Genomic DNA, 24,934 nt, shown 5'->3' with positions numbered 1-24,934 from the left:
CCTCCGAGCTCAAACTTCACGTCCACTGGGCCTCTGAGCTCTGCGTAGTGTCCTGTGACTCCGCACAGTCGATGCGGCGTCTTAGGAAGCCGACGATGACTCACCACGTCAGGCCGCACCAATGTGCGTTCCGAGCCTGTGTCGACGACCACAGGCCACAACACTCCGTCAACCTTGCCCTCCACTTGGCAGCTTGTCATGGTGGTTCTCCTGCACACTGATATCTTCGGGGCATGTACAGGACAGACTGGTCGTTGCCTCCGTGAACCAGTCCTTCTTAGTTTCCCGAGTGGTGGTCCCTCGTTGGGGGCACACTTTTCCGACACTCATTCTTCCAGTGCCCCTTTTCTATACAGGTCCAGCACTTGGGTCCTTCTCTGGGCTTCTTCTTAGCGCCACCTTCATATTCCTTCTTCCTCTTATAGCATTCGTTCTCGCAGTACCAGCACGTTCCCTGGAACCTGTCTGTGTCGCTGACAGCGCCCTTTCGTGCCCTAAAGCCAGAAGTCGAGTCGTCCCTGAAGCTTGACAAGCTAGACCTAACAAAGGACTCAAACTCCATGGCACGTGCCAGAGCTTCCTGCATTGATGTTGGCTTAGCTTGGTTCACTTGTATCTTCAGCTGAGGGCTGTCCAGGGCATCGATGAATTGATCACGCAGCAAAACCGTCAGCAGGTCAGGGGTGGCACCTGGGTATGCCTTGTGCGCCATGCTCTCAAGGTCCTGAGCGAGTTCCTGAAGAGACTCGCCGCGCCTCCTGTTGCGGGTTCTGAACCTAACCCTGAAGAGCTCGTTCTGGGGCTTGGTCCCATATCGTTGCTCCAACGCCTGTGCCAGCCCGCTGTAGCTGCCCTTTGTCGCATTGTCGAGCTGAGCAAGGCTAGTGGCCAGCTGTACCGCGCACTCTTGGTCATCCCATCCGTTCCGAGCTGCCAACAGCTCAAACTGAGCGCGGTAAGCCTCCCAGGAGACCTTGCCATCAAACTCCTGAGGCTTCTTTCTAACAGGTGAACCCAGCAGACTCATGGGGCTGGCGGAACTTCTTGCGGGGATAAACTCAGGCTAAACAGGGCTCAAACTACCCCGGACTTGCGTAGGAGAAGCATCTTGGGTACAACTAGCCCCTGCAGGCACTGGCTGTCCGTTTCCAGCCAAGCAGTCTTCAAGGGCCTTCACTCTGTCACTTCTAATATTTCTTTGTGTGTCGTCTCCCGTACCACCTCCATCTCTTGATGAAGATTTGTGTGTTCTTTCTCCACTTCTATCAGGCGTTGTCGCAAGTTCGTGGTCACATCAGTCATTTCTCTTCGCACTGACTCACTTCCATCTTGTACTGCTTTTAGCTGTTGCTGTAATCCTGTGAAGCGATCTTCTAGCTGTTCTTTGAGTTCTTGGAGTGTTCCTTCTTGTTGTTGCTGTGCTCTTTCTTGTTCCAGGTGGGGCCTGATGGTCGGCCCAGCCCGTTCTGGCGCAGGCGAAAATTGCTCGCAGAGAGGTTCATCTTGCTTATTGTTTCCATATTTCCCTCACCGCTTACAAAGATCACAAGCGGACAAACTAGAACAAAACCAGCTAATTAATACTTTTAATGTTGTGTATTCCCACAGCGCGCATTCGTGGTGGACATCAGAATGACTAATTTCATCGGGGAAATATTTCTCGTAACACCGGCCAGTGTGGACCTTCTTCTTTTGACCTGTAACGCTTTGTATCGCTTCTTAGGTCCTCCCTCTCCACACTTCTATACTTCACAACATGCACTTAGGGCCACTTTCACAGTCATTTTGTTTGTTTTGATCGTTACCAATGGCGGCTATCGCCGCTATAGCATTTCCACGTGAAACTGGCCGATAGGGTAGTGGCGGCTGCGGGGTTAGTCTAGCCCCGCACTTATAGTCCGAGAGCTAGCTACGGGTGATTTTACCCCAACGAGCCCAGAAGATATAATGCTCTAACTTGGTTAAGTTTATCACCGACAATTGAAAAAGGTTTGTCAGCTGCTTCAACTCGGGTGGGTGTTGCCCCCAGGGGGTGCCAAAATACCCCTTTTTGAGGTTGATTTTACTTTTCAAACTATACACTTCAAACTTTGTATATAATACTATGTATTTATTCTTAATAATATGGCGATATAACTCACAGAATATTTAAGGGGGATGAAGGGGTCAGCTGCCCTTAAAAAGACCCTAAAAGTGTTGGATTTTACCCCAAAAGCTACACGAATCATATTCACTCAGTATAATGATAAAATGCAGTAGATATGAATCTACTAATAACTGACACTATTTCTCGGTGGTAAAAGGGGGTCAGCTGCCCTCCAAATTTAGTCTGATTTTGGCCCTTGGGGTAAAAATGTCTTACCCCAAGAGCTACACGTACCAAAATGCAGTAGCACAGAGTTAATCTGTCCAAATTGATAATGAGACTAAAACTGACAACATTATCAGGTGGTAAGATGTGGTCAGCTGACCTCCAAATTTTGCCCATTTTGACCCCGTGAGGTAAAAAAAGGACAACTATGAGTTACAGTTTTTATATTTATTATATAGTTACTTTAAGTAACAAAAGTAATGTTGGAGTAAAAACTGACTTATTTTTCTGGTGGTAAGATGGAGTCAGCTGACCCCCAAAATGTGTCCCATTTAGTTCCTAGGGGTAAAATAAAATAAATTGTTCGTACAACATTCAGATTTCTACCATAGGTAGAATAAGTAGCTTAACTAATATTGACATATTAACTGACATGATTAAAGGGTGGTAAGTTAGTGTCAGCTGACCCCCAAAATTTACATCTCTTTGTTCCTAAGGATAACAACAACAACAACAAAAACTGTTCCTACAACTTTCAGATTTCTACCATAGGTAGAATAAATAGTTAAACTGATGCTGACATTTAAACTCACTTGATTTAAGGGTGGTAAGTTAATGTCAGCTGACCCCCAAAAACTTACATCTCTTTGTTCCTAAGGATAACAACAACAACAAAAAAACCTGTTCCTACAACTTTCAGATTTCTACCATAGGTAGAATAAATAGTTAAACTGATGCTGACATTTAAACTGGCTTGATTTAAGGATTTAAGGGGGGTGAGTTAGGGTGAGCTGACCCCCCAAATTTGCATATCTTTGTTCCTAAGGATAACAACAAAAAAAAACCTGTTCCTAGAGGTTTCAGATTTCTACTATAGGTAGAAGGAGCATAACTAAGGCAGACATAAAAACTAGCATTCGTTGGAAATACCTGATGCATATAGTATAGCATAGAGTATGGAAGACATTTTACATATATTTTTTCAAGAGTATATTGTTTCTCAATATGTTAACGTGTATTCATTGGTCTTTACAGTCACTCGCTGTTTTCAGTTTCATCGTCAGTAGTATCATCTGCATCAGTGTCACTTTCCATTGCCAAGTCATCTGGAAGAAAATTTTATTTTAACTGAAATCAACCGAGGATGCTACTTTTGCTAATATGTGAAGTAACTTTAACGAGTTATTTGTAATTCTGGATTGTTTTATAGTTTCTTATACGTTCAATCCTGGAAAATGGGTTTATCAATGACCTTCAATTATCTGCCATAATTAACACAGCAGTAATAATGAAATAGATTAATATTGCGATTATTCATTAAAAGTAAGTACATACCTGTGCAGTCATTAATATCTTCATCATCGGAGCCATCCTTGTCATTCTGCAGCACGTCGATTGTCTTGGGGTACAAGTCACCTTCTGTCCAAAGAATCTGGTAACTACCATATCCCAAAGTCCATCCAGACTCTGTTGGCGAGATAGGACTCTGAGTAGCAAGGTCAACAGAATTCCACCTGTTAGCTATGAGGTGTACTCTCTTTATTTTCTGCTTCAGGACATTGTGACACGGTGGGAGGGTGCTTCCGTCCATTTTTTTCAAACAGCTGATGCGCGCTTCATCCAATTTACCAGAAGGTTTGTACCGTTCTAGGAATAATTATAATCGTATATCATTGATGAATTGACTTTTCCTTTTACCGTACATTTCAGCTGTGAACTTCTCAATTGATGAAAAAGTTTCATCTGATATTGTTTGTTCCTTCCCTAAGGCTGTGAAAGAGTTCTGGAAATTGGCGTTCTTCTCCAAGATCTTTAGTGGCCGAACTTTTCCTTTTCGGGAAAATGCTGCAGTGTAGTCGCAGCCAGTGAATGCATGGTATGCAGGCATCGCTGAACACAATGACTCGCCTAGGTTTGCTGCAAGCTTGGTCATGTCGATGTACCTTCGTGTATTGTTTGAGACTAGTCCTGCATCTATCCAAACCTTGTGATTACAGAAGTTTGACCGAGATCCAAGACCAATAACTAAGCAGTCAGTGTCATTCGTTCTTATCACTATGTTTTTCTGTCCAGTTATCTTGTGCACATGGAAGAACATTCTTGCGTCTGCTTCTTCGTGGTCATTGCTGTATCTTGATTCTTCTGATTTCATGACCGAATTCCCTTCCACCACATATTTGTAGCAGGTGTCGCCATCATTTGCATACAAGGTTTTGGTTCCCAAGTGTTTCACATTGCAATCATCTGACCAACTAGCAACCAAGTACTTGACCAGAGATTCTTTAAATCCTGCGTTGCGTAAAGCACTCATCCAATTGGCTGGTCTTTTCTGATTGCCACCTGTTATTTTGAATGAATTAACAGATCCATCCCTTGCAGCTCTTTCACAGTCTTTGATTGATGGACTTAGCCATTTATCAGACACGAAGTGAATTTCATCGCCTTCTGATGCCATGATTTTCCGTAAAATGTGTGATGATATCCCACCAAATTTCGTGGGAAGGGCTGCACCTGGCAATAGATGGAAGTAAAATGATGCATCGATTATGGTGACATCGATGTGTTCCGGAGAGTTTGATTTCACCTTGTTCTCAAGATATTGCATCAGAGCCGATTTTGGTGTTTTCAGCATTGTACCATCCACATGACAGAGTGATAATGGTACAGGTGTCAGAGGATATTTTAGCACTTCTGCTAAGTCGATGCGTTTCTCTACTGAAGCATACAGAATGCTACCAAACAAGTCACGGACCATACATGCTGCCACTCTTTTTACATCTGTTTTCTTTGATTTTGTTCCTGCAGTTGCAAATGTTGACACCTCTTGCCGAGTAATCTTTGCTAGAAACCTTCCAGGCTCTTGGCGGCACTCATTCATGAACTTCTTTCTCTGGACTTCACCTGCTTCCCTGACATTGAGGAGAAAGCTTTCTACTTCCTCTGGAGCAGTTTTCCAGTCCCAATATTGTACAGATGTTTGGAGTCTATGTCTTCAGTGAATGGATTCATTGTTTCTTTTATCATGTAGATTATGTCCTTGACTGTTTTGTTGTCCTTCCTAATTGCATGCTTCTTCAGCCCATGTGTTACATCTTCTTCTTTATGCATGCCAGCTTCTTGAAATACATGTGACAGAATGGATGTCCGAATGAAATGAGATTCGGCCCATCTTTGCCTTGCAGATATGGAGTTTGTCATTGCGGCAATTCAATCCGCTGGCTGGCAGCATCCTTGTTTATAGTTTGCTCCAATGTCAGATCAATTGGACTTCCAGAGAATGGCTTCTTGGTTCTCTTAACAGAAAACAGTCCGTCTTTGAATTCTTCATAGATTTCTGGATGTGTTTCTTTAAGCTTCAGTAGATTATCGTGATACTTTACTGTCCAGCGGGCATAGTTGTGATGGTTCAAGGCGAAGAAATAGTTTGCCATTTGCAGCAATGTGTTTGTGTACCCCTCCAAGTCTCCGGTTCTGACACTGCGGCTGTATCTGTGGTACAGGTGCATCAGGCTGATGTAGCTACACCAAAACTGTGCAGTTTTTCCATTGTCCCCGGCCAGTGTTTTTTCATAGAAGTCTCTGTATCTTTCCAATATGTCGTTTCCTTCCTTTGAATGTTGGTATTTGTTGATATCTGGAGAATCACTGATGCATTTTAGCTCATTCTGAAGCACTGGTACTATGTCAGGGTTGTTTTGGCTTTTTTGAAACCATTCAAAAAAGAGTATTTCCAGAGAAACCGCTAGCAGTTCGTGTATTCTCTTGCAGCGGTTGTAATGCTTTCCTTTGATAAATCCGTTTATAGAGCCCACTGCTAGTGCCGCACTCATTCAATATGTGCGGGGCACCAGATTCAGCGATCAGCTTCCCAATGACACAAAAATATGCTTTCTCCACATGGAATGACCCAAGTGAAATGAAGAGATTGTCAAATACCGGCTTTTCCTGGGCTTGTATTTGCAAAGCTATTTTTGCTATGGCTAGGTCGTAGGTGACAACCATGCAAGACTTGTTGGACTCTTCTGCTAATTTCTGTGACCTTTTCATTGTTTCAACAACGACAGCATTTGATGTGGGTGATTGGTTTATTTGTGGCAAATACCAAACTTTCATCTGTTTTCTACAGTCATAAACTCTCTGCATTCCATCCTGCCCACATTGGTGTATTTGGATTTTGCCACACATCCAACATCCAGAGAACATCTTTCTTCCATGACCCTAAGTCAACATTTTCCTCACTTGTCAGAAGTCTGATATCATCGGCAGCCAGTAACCCGGCGTTTTCTAGGCGTGGTTTTTTATGATAAGGCTGAATTTCAGAGCTTTCAGTTTCATAGGAACGCCGCCTTTTCTTGCTTAGGCCGACTCCAATTGTTGGCAGGGATGCTTTTGTTTCAGTAATATTCTCATGGTGAAATCTATCTGACTCTGGATTTTGGGCAGAGGCTTTAGCTTCAACGAGCTGGTACGCTATGGCAACTGTATCATGAAGTGTGTCCTTGCCGCTCATAGTTTCAACAAATCGATCAAAGTTGTCCCAGGCTACTCCAGTTCCATATTCATTTCCTGAGTGCATACCAAACGGCATTTCGTTGTCATTATTTTTGACCGAAAATGTTAGTTCAGTTTCTATTTCTTCAGCCGTATGGTAACTGGCACAGTGACCCATTCTGTTCAGCACTTCTATTACTTTTCTACACCCAGTCATGCTCTTCATAGCCAGAGCTGTAATCAGATGCTTTCCTGGTTTTTTCTTACCAGATGTTGCAGAAAATACTGCATCCTGACTAATTGCCCTGATTCGCCGCTGTTTTCCTGGTTGTTTCCATATTCTTGAGTCTGGACCACCAACTAAGTATTTGAAGAAGTCTTGGACTAACTCCGGGACATCAACTTCCCCAATTATATCTTGCATGGTCGGACTTGAAGGTATTTGCTTTTGTGGGGCTTTCATGATGGCTTCACGAAGTACCAATGCTGCATCTCTGATTTTCATTTTAATATCCATGAGTTTATCAAATTTGAAAGCAAGTGCTTCTTCTTTTGACATCTCAGACGAATGGACAATACTTCCACGTTTTGTCTTTCCTTTTGAACCACGATCCTCTCACCAAAATGTTTGGTTAATTTTTCATCCAGCTTTTGTGCTGTTGGGGTTGCATGTTGAAAGTCCTCACCACCTATTTCATGAACAGTGGCTGTATAATAGGTGTTCAGGTCAGTTAACAAATGCACCTCGCGCTTCTCAATTACATTCTGTTCAATGTAAGATATCAATGAGTCAAAAGCCTCTCTATGAACTTCTTTCTCTCTGCTTATGTACCCTGTCCTTGGTTGATTTCCATTTTTGGACATTGCCCTTGCTTGACTCTGGTACAGTGAGCGACAGTTGGCGTGGTACCTCAATCCTTTTGCAACAAAATCCTGGTCTCTTATCTGTGTTAAGAATTTTTCATCCCCTTTCATTTCAGCATATTCTTGAATGTTTGCAGCAAACTGGGCTGTCTCAGCTGAAACTAATTTTTGCTCCACGTTTTTAATTTTTTTTCTAGCCGATCCACAAAACAAGCACATCGGCTGGAAATCACATGTGCCCTCTTTCGATGTTGCTGCCGATTCGTTCAAGCTTAGTGATTGTTTTTCTTGGCTCATGTGACATGAAGGATTTTCTTGGCTCATGTGCCACGAAGGTTTGGTTGCAGATCTGTGAGCCTTTGGTAATGCTGTAAATTTCCTATAGCACTCGTGGTGATAACCATGGATACTGTCTACTACAGTTGGCAGGGATATGTCAGCATATTTCAAGTTTTTTTGTTTTCGTAGCATTAATATTTCCTTGCATTTTGCCAACTTGTCATCTTTGAAGCAAATGACTCTTCCAAAATCACAACAGTACCCTTATCAGGCCACAGTCACTCTGTTTTCAATTATATTTGTTATCAACTGTCACAATTTCTAATTATATTGTAATATAACTGGTGCTTGGTTTTCATAATAATAAAGTGCTTTAAAGTTTGAAAAACTCACTGTACCCCGTTATTCACCCCGCCCGTGCATCCCTTACACCAAAAAAAACATGTTTCATGCAGGGAACCCCAACAACAATAGTTTTACATGTATAGTGTAATCACAATATAAAGCATTTTGCAAGAAAAAGTGTGCAGCGAGTTAAATGACTTACCAGGCGCAGATTTAGTGTTTTGATTGTCTGATAATTCATTGCTTTCCTGACCTGACGACAGTGACTGGATTGCTGGATGGTCTTGACTATTTGATGCAATCTTGTCTGTGCTGAGATCACCAGACAAATCATCACCTAAAAGTTATGATAAAGAACCTTTTAACATCGGCATTTCAAACTAGTAACAGTAATAAAAAAAAGTATAAAAAATACTCAGAATTTGATTCTTCTAAATTAGCAAAATGAAACCACTAACCTCCTGATATTACATCGCCCTCATCCATCGTCATAAACCGTGTTTTTAGATTTCCAAAGAAATCATACACATGTTCTCTGAAAAGTTCATCGAATGGTGTTAGGGTAGTACGTACATAGAAAGTTGTGGATATACCTTGATTTGAAGTGCTCCACGTATGTGTCAATAATGTTGCCGTCAAACAATAACTAACAAGCAAAAACAAAGTAAGTAGATGATAATATATTAAGCAAAACAAAATGGGAACTACCACTTACGCTTTGCATAACTACTCCGGCTTATGCGTTTGACACATGTCAGTTGACTACACCACACCATGCAGTTAACCACGACGTTGCTTGTACGACCCCTATGAGCAGAGCCTCATAGCGAGCCTTCCCTCTCGTTTGGTGCAAACCCAGGTACTGTTATCCTGGCCGTCACAGCACCAAGCAGCCACACAGTGCAGCCACAAAAAAAACAGTTTAATAATAAAAACACCGACAATCAACACTCTATAACTTAGATCACCAACTAGGAGCTCGTAGAACCCTGGGGGCTTCCGGCGACCATCACCAAGGGTTCTCCAAAAAATCGTAAAATAATCCTGTGCTATTACAGTATGACTTTTCACCAAGTCTATCATATTAGCTCATTTGATGCAATCTTGAATTCCAAACTCAGTATACATTGCTTAATAACTTTAAAAAAAACAGACGATCATATCTTGCATTAGAACACTATTAACAAGGGTGCCTTGGAAAATGAAAATTCATGGGAGGGGTTCCACCAAGGTTTGGAATCACTGCTCTTTAACGTATGATTTATATCACCGATACACCACCATATGTACATACCATGACACACACACCCTATAAATAATCACAACAAGTATACCTATATACACATACAATGATAGTATATATCAAAAAGATAACATAATACAAACAATGAAAATACTTACATACAGGAAATCCGAGAGTTGGTTCGTTGTACATGGCTGGAGAGGGCGAGACTGAGGAGCCGTGTTCAGCACACTCCCCAATACCTCCCAATGAATTATTATACTAGCAATGAGACAATGAATCTGTGAATGAAGCCTGGCTTCAGATTATTTTTTTCTCTCATTGTAACCTGCCGTCTCGGATCAGCGGAAACACAAGACACGAGTTTGGTAGATAGGAGAACATCAAACAACCGAGTACCATTTAAGGCCGGTCAGCCCTGACAAATATCTGATTTTAGAGTAAGTTCTTAGGTAGGCATTTGTTAACAGAAAATTGTAAGAACATCATTTATTTCATTACCCCTACGAACCAGAGGGGGAAATTTGGGGGTCAGCAGACCCTAACTTACCACCCTTAAATCAAGTGAGTTTAAATGTCAGCATCAGTTTAACTATTTATTCTACCTATGGTAGAAATCTGAAAGTTGTAGGAACAGTTTTTGTTGTTGTTGTTATCCTTAGGAACAAAGAGATGTAAATTTTGGGGGTCAGCTGACACTAACTTACCACCCTTTAATCATGTCAGTTAATATGTCAATAGTTAAGCTACTTATTCTACCTATGGTAGAAATCTGAATGTTGTACGAACAATTTATTTTATTTTACCCCTAGGAACTAAATGGGACACATTTTGGGGGTCAGCTGACTCCATCTTACCACCAGAAAAATAAGTCAGTTTTTACTCCAACATTACTTTTGTTACTTAAAGTAACTATATAATAAATATAAAAACTGTAACTCATAGTTGTCTTTTTTTACCTCACGGGGTCAAAATGGGCAAAATTTGGAGGTCAGCTGACCACATCTTACCACCTGATAATGTTGTCAGTTTTAGTCTCATTATCAATTTGGACAGATTAACTCTGTGCTACTGCATTTTGGTACGTGTAGCTCTTGGGGTAAGACATTTTTACCCCAAGGGCCAAAATCAGACTAAATTTGGAGGGCAGCTGACCCCCTTTTACCACCGAGAAATAGTGTCAGTTATTAGTAGATTCATATCTACTGCATTTTATCATTATACTGAGTGAATATGATTCGTGTAGCTTTTGGGGTAAAATCCAACACTTTTAGGGTCTTTTTAAGGGCAGCTGACCCCTTCATCCCCTTAAATATTCTGTGAGTTATATCGCCATATTATTAAGAATAAATACATAGTTTTATATACAAAGTTTGAAGTGTATAGTTTGAAAAGTAAATCAACCTCAAAAAGGTATTTGGCACCCCTGCAACACCCACCAGTTGAAGCAGCTGACAAACCTTTTCAATTGTCGGTGATAAACTTAACCAAGTTAGATCATTATATCTTCTGGGCTCGTTGGGGTAAAATCACCCGTAGCTAGCTCTCGGACTATATATATATATATATATATATATATATATATATATATATATATATATATATATATATATATATATATATATATATATATATATATATATATATCACGATTTGTACTGTAGTGTATATATTTTTTCCATAACAGTACGGGGACCGTGAAGTTGGAGAATTGTGGACCCATCTGCAGGTGAAGATGCCCAAATATTTCTCAGGCATTGAAGTCCTTCCATCCCTCTTGCATGGTGACCTGTGGAGTGGTAATGCGGCACAGACAACAGTCGAACCAGGTGAGTTTCATATTATGGTACTATGTTTTGCGTTTAATTCCTTTTTTTACTGTATTCATCGAGCATGAAAAATCTCTTTCATTATCTTACACTTGGTTTGGTTGTTATTCCCATTTTCCTTCTGTTATCTTATCAAAAAGAATTGCTTTTTGATGACATGTGAGACACTATATTGTGTTGCTCTGGCTTTCTTGGGTGAGAATTTTGAACTGCTGTATTTACCTAGTTGTATTTACCTAGTTGTAGTTTTACAGGGCCTGGGCTTACGCTCGTGTGGTCCCGTCTCCTTATCTGTATTTGTCCAACTTTTCCTTAAAGCTTTGCACACTCTTCGCCGATACTACATCCTCACTTACTAATGGTTTCAGGGGCTGTGTTCCCCTGTTTTTCGCAAGTAAAACTTTAGCAAAGCGTCGGACAAGGATGTTATTTTGGCAGTGAATGTTTAAGACCCCGACCTAATGGGAAAAAATATGATTTGGTGTCACATGTGGATAATGAAGCACTTATAAGAGTAAATTTAGGGTAAGCTTGGCTAAAAGTTAGAGGCACTGTGAGCGAGGCTAGCCCCGCCAACGACAAAAGTGTTGTTGGGTAGTTGGGTGGGGATGATTATGTGAGGAAGGAAAGGTTGGGTATGGGGGAGGTTGGTGAACCAACAAGGGATGAAACCAGAAACTACTGCTCGCTTACATACATGCAGCATGTACTATTAAGAGTCACATTTTCCATGTAAAGGATAAGTAATTTCCTTCGAGTAAAACCGTTTCTCCCCAACTGATAGTCCGTATAAGGAACATCCATATTTACAGTAGATTAAATATTGCTACGGTGTGTGTGTGTGTGTGTGTGTGTGTGTGAAGCAGTAAGACATAATTGCTGGTTGGATGGAAGATTATTTATACGTCGGAGCTAAACGTCACATCGACGTCACGAGAAGATGAGCGGGGCTGGGCTAGCCTCGCTCACAGTGCCTCTAACTTTTAGCCAATTTTACCCTAAATTTACTCTTATAAGTGCTTCATTATCCACATGTGACACCAAATCATATTTTTGCCCATTAGGTCGGGTCTCAAACATCCACTGCCAAAATAACATCCTTGTCTGACGCTTTGTTAAAGTTTTATTTGTGAAAAACAGGGGAACACGGCCCCTGAAACCGTTAGTAGTCTGTTCCAAACCTGTATATTTCTTTGCGGGAAGCTATATTTCTTTATGTCTCTCAAGCATCTTCCTTTCCTCAATTTTTACTGTGTCTTCTTGTGTTCCTGGTGTTTATTCCTTCTTTTAGTAGTAACTCCTCATTATCTACTTCTTCCATTTTGCTCAATAATTTATAAATTTGTATTAGATTTCCCCATTCTCTTCTTTGTTCTTGTGTTGGTAGCTCCATCTCCTATAATCTCTCTTCATATGTCAGTCCCTCCAGCTCTGGAACCATTTTATTTGCCATCCTTTGTATTCTTTCTAGTTTTTTTATGTTTCTTCTTTTGGGGAGACCATACCGCCTCCTCATATTCCAATTTTGGCCTAATCATAGTGGTTATTAACACTTTCGCGCACGTGGACGCGACATACGTGTCACTATAATTGTCTGGTCAAAAAGCACGGCTTAAGATTGACGCGACTGTTCTGTCACGGGGACCAAAAAATTCACCAAAAATTCTGTAATTCTCATTGACGTGTGATACTTGGTCTGTAAACAGGCTCGAGGTAAGCTGATAGACCCCTCTTGCTGGGAAATTTTCCTGGGTGACAAAATAGAAAATCTCTAAAGTTGACTCTCTCTAGCGGTCGCGGACTGGTTAGTGTGTGGCGGGGGGCAGGGTTCAATATTTTTATTTCTTTCAAGCCTAACTAATCAACTATACGTCATATAAGAAATCTGAAACTACCATTGTATAGATAATAGTCTGTTCTTTAAGATGAAACCATAAAAATAAAAACTAAGTTTAAAAAAAAAAATTTACGTGTACGCCTATAGCGCCGGTAGGCTTGTTTGAGGGGCCTGGATGGTAGTCGGCCCCAGCCCGTCATGGCGCTGGCAAGTGTTTATAGTAGCGCCATCTTATGGAGATAAGTGGAAAAAAGTAAACATTTTTTTAATAAATCGTGTTTTCGTTTTTTTCAAATATATGACTGTTATAATTAGTGTATCAAAATTCCGTTTGTTGCGCTAATTAGCTCATAAATGTCCGCTTCTTGTGTTATAGAACACAATTTGTTATATTTTTACTCCTTCTATGTGAAAATGTGAGTTTATTATTTCAGAAATCGATTCGCATCACTTCAACTCACGATATCTCGGTAAAATATAAAACAAACATTATTTTTTCTCTTTCCATATGAAAGAGCTTACAATTTACAGTGAAATGTATGTGGTTTCATGAAAGTGAACTGAACAAAAGATTCGATAAGCGAGTTTTGAAAAAAATTATACCGCGCGCTTAAGGTAACCAGTCAGGTGTGCGTTTTGGACGAGAAAATCAGATGGGAGGGTGTGCGCGAAAGTGTTAACTTTTTCATCATATCCTTATCCATGTAGTGGAATACTAATCCTATCTTTCTCACCATATTATACGTATCACCGAATATCCGATTAACATGACTCTCAGGCTGTTGATTATCTTATATTGTCACTCCCAGATCTCTCTCTTCTTGAACTTTCTTTAATATTTCTCCATTCTCCATTTTATATGTCCATTTTAGTCTCCCTTCACTCTTTCCCATTTCTATTACATGACATTTCTACACATTGAATTCCATCTTCCATTCAATACTCCATTACCAAATCTTGTTCAGGTCATCTTGCAGAATTTCACAGTCTTTACTGTTTCTTATATGTCTTAGCAGTTTTGCATCATCTGCAAACAGGCTCATATAACTGCTTACTTCTTCCAGCATATCATTTACGTATACAAGGAAAAGTACTGGTGCCAATACCTATCCCTGAGGCACTCCACTCTCTATAATTCTCCATTCTGATTTTATGTCCTTTACCACTCTTCTCATCTCTCTTCCCCTTAAGTAGCTTTCCATCCAGTTCATCATTTTCCCTTTCAAACCTCCTCTATTCTCCAGCTTCCATAGCAGTCTTGTATGTGGAACTTTGTTGAAAGCCTTCTTCAGGGCAGCATGTGTCCATGCTGCTGGTGTCATGAAAACTATTTGCCATTTTCACACAGAATACTCACTATCATTTGTTTCCTTTGTTGCATGTCCCAGCTTAAGCAGACTAGTTATCTGTATAATGATGCAACTGGATAGTGTTTTCCCAAAAATTAAACTCAAACTCATATAATCTGGGTAGGTAAAGGCCACGTTGGGAGGAGAAGGAAAATAAAAAAAATAAATGCAAATCAGCAAGACAGTCTCTTCTCATCCTTGATGTCTACTCACTCATGTCAGTGCAAACTACACTATAGTCAAACCATTTCAAATAGTCCGTTGAGGCCTTGGCTTCTGTGGGGCATTTTCTCCACTGTGCTCTGCCGCAGAGTCCCAACACCTATTTATTCTCATATGTTACCTATAGCTGACATATGAGATGAAGAGATAGGTGTTGGGACTGTGTGGCAGAGCAGAGGGGAGGAAAGAACCTGCGGAAGCTACTGCCTCAATGGACTATTGATATGGTTTGATAATAATACATTTCATACTATGTATAGAACGGAAGTAAATTTACATCATTACAGTTTGCTGCCAGTGTCAGCTTGCAAATTTGAATAATGAGAATTGTGTGTTGTTAATGTTTGTTGACCTTCACAATGCTGAAGACGAGTCAGAAGTTACGAGTCAGAAGTTATAAATGCTTCAAATATGTAGAACATAAGAGATTTTGCTGGCATGTTTTCTGAGAGAGAGAGAGAGAGAGAGAGAGAGAGAGAGAGAGAGAGAGAGAGAGAGAGAGAGAGAGAGATTTACATAGATTTACATAGAAAATCAGACCACACAGACCCCATGGTCCAGACTAGGTGGTCTGTCCTTAAACCTAAGTGATTCTACATTAATCAGATGGCTCCAAAACATTGCATTTCAACTTAAGTTAATATTAAGTTGAAGGAAGTGACGGTCGAGCTTGTTTTTAAAGGAGTCAATCGTGTTACATTGGACCACTGAAAGTGGGAGCTTATTCCATTCTCGCACAACAACGTTGGTGAAGAAAAAATTGGTGCAGTCTGAATTTACTTGTCTACATTTGAGTTTTACGCCATTGTTCCTCGTATGCAAAGTGTAATCGATCATAAACAATCTGTCTACATTCGTGAAACATTAAGTAATTTAAAACATTCGATCAGTTTTCCTCGGAGGCGACGTTTCTCAAGAGAGAAAATGTTAAGGATGGAAAGACTTTCTTTATAGGATTTGTTGCGCAAGGAAGGGATGATTCTTGTTGCCCGACGCTGAACACCTTCTAATTTAGCAATGTCCTTTGCATGGTGGGGAGACCAAAACTGTACCGCATATTCCAAGTTGGGTCTGACTTAACTATTGTAGAGTGGAAGTATTACATCTTTATTCTTGAATAAAAAGTTTCTTTTAATGAAGCCCAACATTCTGTTCGCTTTATTTGCTGCATCGATGCATTGCTGTGAGAATTTGAGGTTTGACGCGATTTTGACCCCCAAGTCCTTAACGCATTGAACGCTTTTGAGTTTAACGCCGCGCATTTCGCAATCGAACTTCTTATTCCTTGTTCCAACTTGAAGGACCTGGCACTTTTCTACGTTAAAGGGCATCTCCCATTTATCCGACCAAGCTGAAATTTTGTGCAAATCCTCTTGGAGGCTTTACCTGTCTTCGTTAGTGTGAACTGAGTTTCCAATCTTTGTGTCGTCTGCAAATTTACTAATGCGATTATTGAGTCCAACATCCACATCGCTGATGTAAATAATGAAGAGCACTGGGCCAAGAACCGAGCCCTGAGGGACGCCACTAGTGACCGGTGCCCACTCTGAGTTAAATCCATCAACCAATTCGCGATCCATTGGTGTACTTGACAGTCAATACCTATTTGCTTTAATTTGTAAAGTTATTTATGATGTGGGACTTTATCAAACGCTTTCTGGAAATCAAGATAGACTACGTCCAGTGATTTGGTTACGTCATAAACTGAGAAGAGGTCGTTATAAAAGGTCAATAGGTTTGATAGGCAGGATCTTTTGTTACGGAAGCCATGTTGTGAGTCCCCAATTAATGAGTGGCTTTCAAGGTAACTCACAATTTTGTCTCTAATTTTGCTCTCAAGTAGCTTACCTACAGCTGAAGTTAGACTAATGGGCCTGTAATTACCTGGTAATTTTTTGTCTCCATTCTTAAAAATCGGTGTCACGTTAGCCTTTTTCCAGTCCGAAGGGATGATTCCTTGTCGCAAGGACATATTGAATACGGTTGTGAGGGAGGAGAGTATTTCGCTCTTTGTATCTTTAAGCAGTGTAGGATATACTTTGTCAGATCCAGGACTTTTATTTGTTTTAAGTGATTGGAGGGCTTTAAGGACTTCAACGGTTGTTATTTCAAAGTTAGGCAATGCATGCTCGGGATTTACATTAGTACTGGTGTTGGTGGTAGTGGTGGGAGGACTGTTATTTATTAAACACCGAGGAAAATAATTGTTTAAGAGGTTTGCAACGTGTTGGCTGTCAGTCACTAGTGCACCGTCACTGTTAACTCCTTCACTACGGCCGGGCCAAAACAACGCCCCGAGTCGAATCCGGGATCGCCGTGGGCGTCAAATTTCAAATGTTGCTGTTGAATATAACAAGTTTTCAGCCATAAACTCAACATAATCATCATGTATTATATATGAAAACATGCAGAAATAAATGGTGCACTTAAAGAAACTCACTACGGCCGGGCTAAAACAGCGCCCCGCGCCGTATCCGGGATCACAGCTCGCGCCAAATTTCAAATGTCGCTATTGAATAAAACAAGTTTTCAGCCATAAACTCAACATAATCATCATGTATTATTTATCAAAACATGCAGAATTAAATGGTGCAAATAAAGAAACATAAATTAATTGATAATTTTGAGATGTAAGCATATATAATATAGATAAAATAACTCGTATATTGGCTAAAGCGAGCCAGGATGCAGTATGCGCGTCCTCGTGTTGAAGGGGTTAACCCCTTAGCGACGACTATGACGCTGGCGTCATATAATTTTTTCTAACGTGGGCGATGAGCATGACGCCAGCTCTGGAAAACGAGAAGCCCTCTGGAAATTGAACGGCTCGTGTAACCATGTATTTGTCGATCCTAAGTGACTAACTGGCACCTCTTTTGCCCCTTTGATGACTTCGTACTAAAAATTGTCTATAATTCCTGCCTACGCATCATGGCGTCTGCAGAGCAATTATGTTCCCTCAGCCTACCTGTTTTGGCGGTCTTCCTTTAGTTTCTGCCCGTCGTGTGCGTGGAGAGCGTAGCCTTGACACCTCCACTGATTTACCTGATGTTCTAGATGAACCAATATCTTGTTCACAGGAGTATTCAAAGGAGTGGGAAGTGTAATTTGGAATTTTTTGGGAATCATGGAATTCCAGCCAAACAGTCAGTCCAAATCATAATCTGATTTCGCATTTGAGTTATACGGATGATTTTCTACAATTTTTATTCAATAAGATTAATTCTAGAATGAAAAAACCTACAAAAATTTACCAAAATTATTTATTGAGTTTCACCGCAACTTTGGCTCTCTGTAGGCAGTAAATTTCCAGGTCAAAAATTATAAACTATATTTTTCAGACTCCATTGTGATAAAATGAGCAACTTTTCATCAATATTTTTTTTCTGTATGTCACACCAGTAAAAAGTTGGAATTTTTCGGGAATCTGAAATTCCAGCCAAATGCGACAACCTAGAAAGAAACGGATTTCACAGCAGGGTGCGATATAAAATTTTCTGTAAACATCTTTTATGACTTTTTCTCAGTTTCGAAGTGTATTTTGCAATGACTTTTGCGTCACGGGAGATCAACCGAGAAAAACTTTTGTGGCGCTGAGGGGTTAAACCTGTGATTTTACATTAATCAGATGGCTCCAAAACTTTGCATTTCAACTCTAGTTAATATTAAGTTGAAGGAAGTGTCAGTCAAGGTTGTTTTCAAAGGAGTCAATCGTGTTACACAGGACCACTGAAGGTGGGAGCTTATTCCATTCTCGCACTACAATGTTGGTGAAGAAAAATTTGGTGCAGTCTGAATTTACTTGCCTACATTTAAGTTTTGTGCCACTTTTCCTTGTTTGCAAAGTGTCATCGATCATAAACAATTTTGATTTGTCCACATTCGTGAATCCATTAAGTATTTTAAAACATTCAATCAGTTTTCCTCATAGGCGACGTTTCTCAAGAGAGAACATGTTAAGGGTGGAAAGCCTCTCTTCTTAGGGTTTGTTTCGCAAGGAAGGGATCATTTTTGTTGATCGATGTTGAATGCCTTCTAATTTAGCAATGCCCTTTGCATGTTGGGGAGACAAAAACTGAACCGCATATTTAAAGTGGGGTCTGACTAAACTATTATAGAGCGGAAGTATTACATCTTTATCTTTTAATGAAGCCCAACATTCTGTTTGCTTTATTTGCTGCATCGATGCATTGCTGTAAGAATTTGATGTTTGACGCGATTTTGACACCCTGGTCCTTGACGTATTGAACGCTTTTGAGTTTGATGCCCGTGCATTTCGTGATCGAACTTCTTATTTCTTGTTCCAATTTGAAGGACCTGGCACTTGTCTGCATTAAAGGGCATCTCCCATCTATCCAACTAAGCTGAAATTTTATGCAAATCCTCTTGGAGGCTTTGTCTGTCTTCGCCAGTGAGAACCGAGTTACCAATCTCTGTGTCGTCTGCAAATTTACTAATGCAATTATTAATTCCAACATCCACATCGTTGAAGTAAATAATGAAGAGCACTTGGCCAAGAACCGAGCCCTGAAGGATGCTACTAATGACCGGCGCCCACTCTGAGTTAAATCCGTCAATCACCACTCTTTGCTGTCTGTTGCTCAACCAAATCACGATCCATTGGTGTACTTGACTGTCAATACCTAGTTGCTTATAAATTTATAAAGTAATTTATGATGTGGGACTTTATCAAACGCTTTCTGTAAATCAAGATTGACTATGTCTAATGATTTGGTTATGTCATAAACTGAGAAGAGGTCATTATAAAAGGGCAATAGGTTTGATAGGCAGGATCTTTTGATACGGAAGCCGTGTTGTAAATCTTTAATTAATGAGAGAGAGAGAGAGAGAGAGAGAGAGAGAGAGAGAGAGAGAGAGAGAGAGAGAGAGAGAGAGAGAGAGAGAGAGAGATGACAGTACAAAAGTAATATTTTCGACTCGTACTTAGAAATTCGGGTTTTAACAGTTTTGGTACCATTGAAATGTTCCCAGTTTTCTGTGAAAACACTGCATTGGTATCTCAGTTCCTTCTATCTTTAGTTTTGCTTTGTTTATGTTCATTTAAAGAGCCCCGCCACATGCCACGCCATGTATTTTGTTGGAGCTCATGACTCCGAAGGATTTTGAAATTAGTTTTTTTTTTTTTATGTTCTGTTCGTATTTTATAATGTGGACCACCATATGTTAATATCAAGCAATCAAGCAGCTCCGGGTGGAGAGTGAGGCGCAGCAGTGAGTGACACATTCGGTGTCTCCTTAGACACTTTGAGAGGAGGGAGCGTTGACGCTTTGTTCAGCTGCTGAACGCCTTTTTCTCTTGTTTTACTTTCCTCCTGTTCCTGAGAAGAGTCACGGATCGTCAATCGAAGTTGAAGACGAGGCAGGGAGAAGGAATAGAGATTATAAACAAGAGTAAAAGAGAGAGTTAAGACAAAGAGACCCAACAGCCACGTGCACATCCATCGAATGCTGCTTCCTCACCACTCCCATAAGAGGGGACCAGGTGCCAAATAGGCCTGAATGTTATATATAGTAAACACTGGTTTGCCTTTCTTTGTCATTGTTACCCCAAAATGTGTAAAATTATGCTGCATTAAGTCTAAAACCATCATGATAGACACTCTTCAACATAAAACTGCTCATATCTCAAAACCAAAGTTATTGACATTTGAAGTGCAATTTCTCTGTTGTGTTTTAAGCTTCTGTAGATATAAAGATATCATTGGAAAGAAGAAAGAAAGGGAAAACTTTTCATCGTGAGACATTTTTAAAAAGATAAAAACAGATCCCAGTAGATTTTTTAAGACAAAAGAATGAAAGCAAAAATTGTCACTAAACTTTTTCTTATTTTTCGTATATGATATGTGATAACTAAAATCTGCCATGATGAAAAAAATAGCTATATGTATCCATCATCTCCAGACTTAATTTCTAAAAAGTTGGTTAAAAAAAATAGCAGAGATTTTGTAAAGAACGTTAATGTCATTTTTTGGCATTTTTGACAGGAATTATATTTTTATTCTTGCTAAATGCTAATTGTGTCTCAATGAAACTTGGGGATCTTATACTTAAGATGAAAAGACTTATAGGACAACATATCAAAATTCATGAGAATCTGAAAAGAATGAATGTCACCTCCTAGGTAACTCGTGTCGCCTCCCCTACACTGAATCTTTTCTTCACAGAGTATTCTGATCATGTGAGAAAGGCTACCATATAGCTTACGCCAGTGATGTGCAGGGTCAGTATTCATAGATTTCATGGGATAGTCACATAGAAACTGTGAAGCTTTTAGTGGTTTCTGGAACATATTGATAAAGTGAATGGCAAGGTCAGATAGATTTGGTGAGAGTACTGGACACTACACCCTCACGTTGTGCACTCGCACACAGTTTACAGTAATGTTTGAGTGTGTCTATCACTCGGTGCACAAAGGCGACATGATACTGACAATACTGGGCTGCCAGCCATAGAGTTAGCTCAGTTGTATCCTCAACCGCAGAAATTCACATCATTGTGACACAATCACTGCCTATGAACTGTTGCTTTCCTAAACCTTGCCAAGCCACCGAGCATTAATGTTATCTCATGTCTTAAGGCAGTGTCACACTGGCCGTTTTCCTCCAACCATTGGGAGTATGGGCAATCGCGGTTGCCTGTACGCTCAAGTGGGAGCGAGTTGCCGGTTGTCCGTACAGATGTAAAACTATTGGGGATACAAGCAACTGCGTGGCTGTATGTAAACAAACAGATTACAGTAGTGACTGAGGAGTAGAGGATGAGTAATGGAAGATGGCCTACCAAGAGAATCATGAAGTGGACTGGCAGAGCTACATGCTTTGTCTACAAGATAAGAGAACACCCTGTGCTGTGGGACCACTCACATTAAAACTTCGCCAAAAGAAATTTAAAAAGATGTGAATGGTTCATGATTGCTACTGCTCTTCGCTCATTCCGGTGTCTTGCTTGGATATGAGTGGGGGTTACCATTTTCAATGGTTAATAAAAGCATTTCTCTCTCCATTTGATGAAAATTGTAGAAGGACTCCCAGTTTTTATAGCACAGTTCTGTGATGAGGTTTGGGTAAACAATTCTGCCCTTCCATCTTGGAAGCCATGATCATACCCACAACCGCTTCTTCGGTCTTACTACCATTTAACTGTAGCAACTAGTCCAGAACATAAGTAACAGCAGCACAAACTGCAGCAGCTCTTACTTCTGTAAACAGCACCATGTGGATACAGGGCGACTGGTTTGCTAATATTGTGGATAAGGACAACCAACCTTGGTCGTGTGTGACACACACCCGGAAAAGTTGGAGCTGCCGGTTGCCCGTACCACTAACGTGGTTGGAGGGAAAAGGCCTAGTGTGACAACGCCTTTAGTCTCCCTTGTTTTCTGTAGCTGTTTCAGCTCCGCCTGCTGTTTGACCGTTTTTTGAGCTATTGCAGGGATTGTCTGGGTGCACCCTTTGATCCTGGGCACTTTACTTGGCTAGTGTGTCAGCCTTGCTATGCCCTGATATCCCAACTTGTGAAGGGGCCCATTTTATGGGAATGGTCATGATTAATTTTTGTATGGCTTCATTTGTGATGCGATGGTTATGCATCTTGTGAGTATATTCACTGTCTTAAGCAGGCAGTGATTTGATGACTCATCAACTCTGAAAATGAATAATGTGGCCCTGTAAGGTATGGGTGTTTTGTAATGCTGCGTTTATGACTGCAATCTCTGTCTGTGTGGACAAGAAAAAGTCTTTGGCTCTGATATTCATATTGGTGGGTGTGATAGTAGTGGGAATCTCAGCACTGTCCTCCACAGAGGAAACAAACGTTGCTCCACACTTGACCTTGCAGATCTGCCGAGCTGTCAATGTATGACATGATGTCTGCAGGTTTCTTGCCTCATGGATAACTGAAGGTCGTTTTGTTTTAGCTTTGCCGTCATGCTGGCATGCTTCACAGGGGTTAAGCAATTGCTGCAATGTCAGCTGTGGCCAAGGGGGAGGGCTCTGTTGTGCCTCATGTGACAAATTAACCCCTTACCAGGTTACAAATTCCCGGATATTGCTTGCTACTATTGCTATATAATTCCCCTGGTCTCACTGCCCGTCATGATAACTGGAAAGCTACGAAGACGTGGTCAAGACAGTCGGGCCTCATGAACATTGTGACGGTGAAGCTTGCTGTTATGTATTTGACTCTTGGACAGTAATGGCATACAAGCCTCATCATGCATTTAACCCTTTCATTACTAAACACTCGCAGCGAGTGTTAGGTGTATTTGCTGGTGGTGCTAAACGCTCGCTGCGAGCTCCGGCCGCACTCAAATCTCCTGCGTATGAGTGTTACAACACTATTTTTCACAACACAGGATTGCCAGTTGAGTGGGTTCTTCACTAAATTTGGGGGAAAATCATATCACCCCAGCGCAGCAAATCTACAGACGATTAACTGGTGTATGTTCTTGTCCAATATAGCGGCATTTTTGCATAGCCTCGCCTATCACCTGACTGATTTTTTGACCAAATAGTTGTAAATATTGCAGTTAGCGATACAACCTTGCCAGAATCTCAAGGAAAGATGTCCGCAGTTCCCTCGATATGGCTGATCATCCCGCACGCACTGACGTAAGTGTTCACTTTCATCACTCCCTGAATGTGCATGCACGTTCACAGGAGAGGCATACATAGCCGACTCCTATAGATCTGGGGCCGTATACACAAATATTCTAAGAATAATACTAAGCCTTGCACTTAACAACTTTTAGCTAAGCATAGGCCCTTAAGTATTACTTAGAATTCCCCTTAGCGGACTCTAAGCTAAGTATTTTTTGAGCAAAATACCGGTATGAAGTGCATCGCCTAGCAAAACGACAACTTGCAAAAGCATTGTATATAGCTACCACAGGACATATTATGCAAAGATGAAATAGCTATAATGAATTCAACACGTTATCTATCCGTACACAAAAGCTTATTTGGAAACAATAGACACATCAATGGAGTAAATGATCGACATAAACGAGCCTTCTTCTTCTTCCTCTTGTGGTCTTTATTGCCTATGATCGTTATATAGGTGCATCTTTTCATGTTTCCGGTGTACCTCCACTATTCTTTTATGTGTTTTGGTAAAATATGTATATTACTGCCCTGACGTCGTCTCCTCAGCCGCCGGTGACAACAAAGGCGTAGCGCGAAGCGTATCACACGGAATTACCAAATAATAAAAGTAGACAAGTCAAAAACAAACTAAATCTAACCAGACCTGCCCAAACCTAACTATACCTAGCCTATGACCAACCTAACCTGACCCCTCTACCGCCAAAATGCAATGTGCTAAGATGCGTTAATTCACACTCCTCAATAGTTTGAAGTTTCTTCAATATTCAAGCTGTTTGTCACTGTACTGTATTCAGAGACCAACATACAGCACATAATGCATTAGCCTCACGTGAGATGGCTACCATAATTTCAGACTCGTGTGTTCAGTGACTTTCTTGTTTATTTATTTTTATATATATCAAATTTCAGTCAGGTTACTCTGGTATATCTTTGCCTCAGTGGGTCAAGGCACACAATCATTAGTACTATTATAAAATGTTCTAATGTTTCCCGAGCTTCTACACCTATCTGCTGTACTATAGATAGGTATAGGTACTTCTCCATTCACAGAGGCCACTTTTCTCAACTATCTTTGACAGGTCTCCCATTCACATTGTTTCACTCTGCTCCAGTGTCATCATATGCTTTCCCTCTCTGTATATTTCCTTTTTCCAAAGGGGATTGTCTTCAATTTCCAGTTATATTAATTTGGCCCACCGGTGTTCACTCATTTCCTCTCTTTGAAACTCAGCTTCCCCTTTGTTAACCTTTCTCAGAAGCTTCACCCCATTTCCCCTGAGAGCATGTGAACACTATCATGCCAACTGGTCTTGAATGACTTCTAATCTCCCGACATCTTAAGTGTTAGTTTTGCTGACCCATACAAGATAGCTGTGGGGTTACTACTTTCCCCATCCAAAAGCAACTTCCATATTCATACTGGCTAATTTCCCTTCTCTACCACTGATGTTAACACCCGTCATTTTCCTTACCTTGGCTTCATTCAGTTTTCTTTGTGCTTTCTCCTATGGCCTCCTTGCTTATCTCAAATGCTAAATAA

The 24,934-nt window shown here is 40.7% G+C and overlaps 2 protein-coding genes across 5 annotated transcripts in view; one reads left to right on the top strand and one right to left on the bottom strand.

Moving 5' to 3' along the window:
- Nucleotides 1–24,934, top strand: part of LOC126993546 (fructosamine-3-kinase-like) — a 144,774-nt gene that overhangs the window by 80,309 nt on the left and 39,531 nt on the right. Inside the window, 1 exon segment of the mRNA XM_050852685.1 lies at nt 11,221–11,362. Within this exon segment, the coding sequence (XP_050708642.1) occupies nt 11,221–11,362 (142 nt within the window).
- Nucleotides 1,494–9,620, bottom strand: LOC126993545 (uncharacterized). 4 transcript variants are annotated; one of them, XR_007747899.1, is made up of 5 exons: nt 8,999–9,620; nt 8,749–8,825; nt 8,493–8,627; nt 3,647–3,778; nt 1,494–3,417 (listed from the first exon to the last, which is right to left on the bottom strand). XR_007747899.1 is itself a non-coding variant. In XM_050852684.1 (2 exons), the coding sequence occupies exon 1, from the start codon at nt 5,187–5,189 to the stop codon at nt 3,969–3,971; it is 1,221 nt and encodes a 406-aa protein (XP_050708641.1). In that variant the 5' UTR covers nt 5,190–5,377; the 3' UTR covers nt 1,496–3,417; nt 3,647–3,968. The 4 variants fall into 4 exon arrangements, 1 of the variants encoding a protein (XP_050708641.1); XR_007747898.1 differs by having other exon boundaries at nt 9,006–9,620; XR_007747897.1 differs by having other exon boundaries at nt 8,749–9,619.

This window comes from Eriocheir sinensis, unplaced genomic scaffold (assembly GCF_024679095.1).
Source record: "Eriocheir sinensis breed Jianghai 21 unplaced genomic scaffold, ASM2467909v1 Scaffold63, whole genome shotgun sequence".
Lineage (NCBI taxonomy): Eukaryota > Metazoa > Arthropoda > Malacostraca > Decapoda > Varunidae > Eriocheir > Eriocheir sinensis.
Note: the sequence above shows the minus strand (reverse complement) of the source record. Positions and strands in the feature narration are given on the sequence as shown.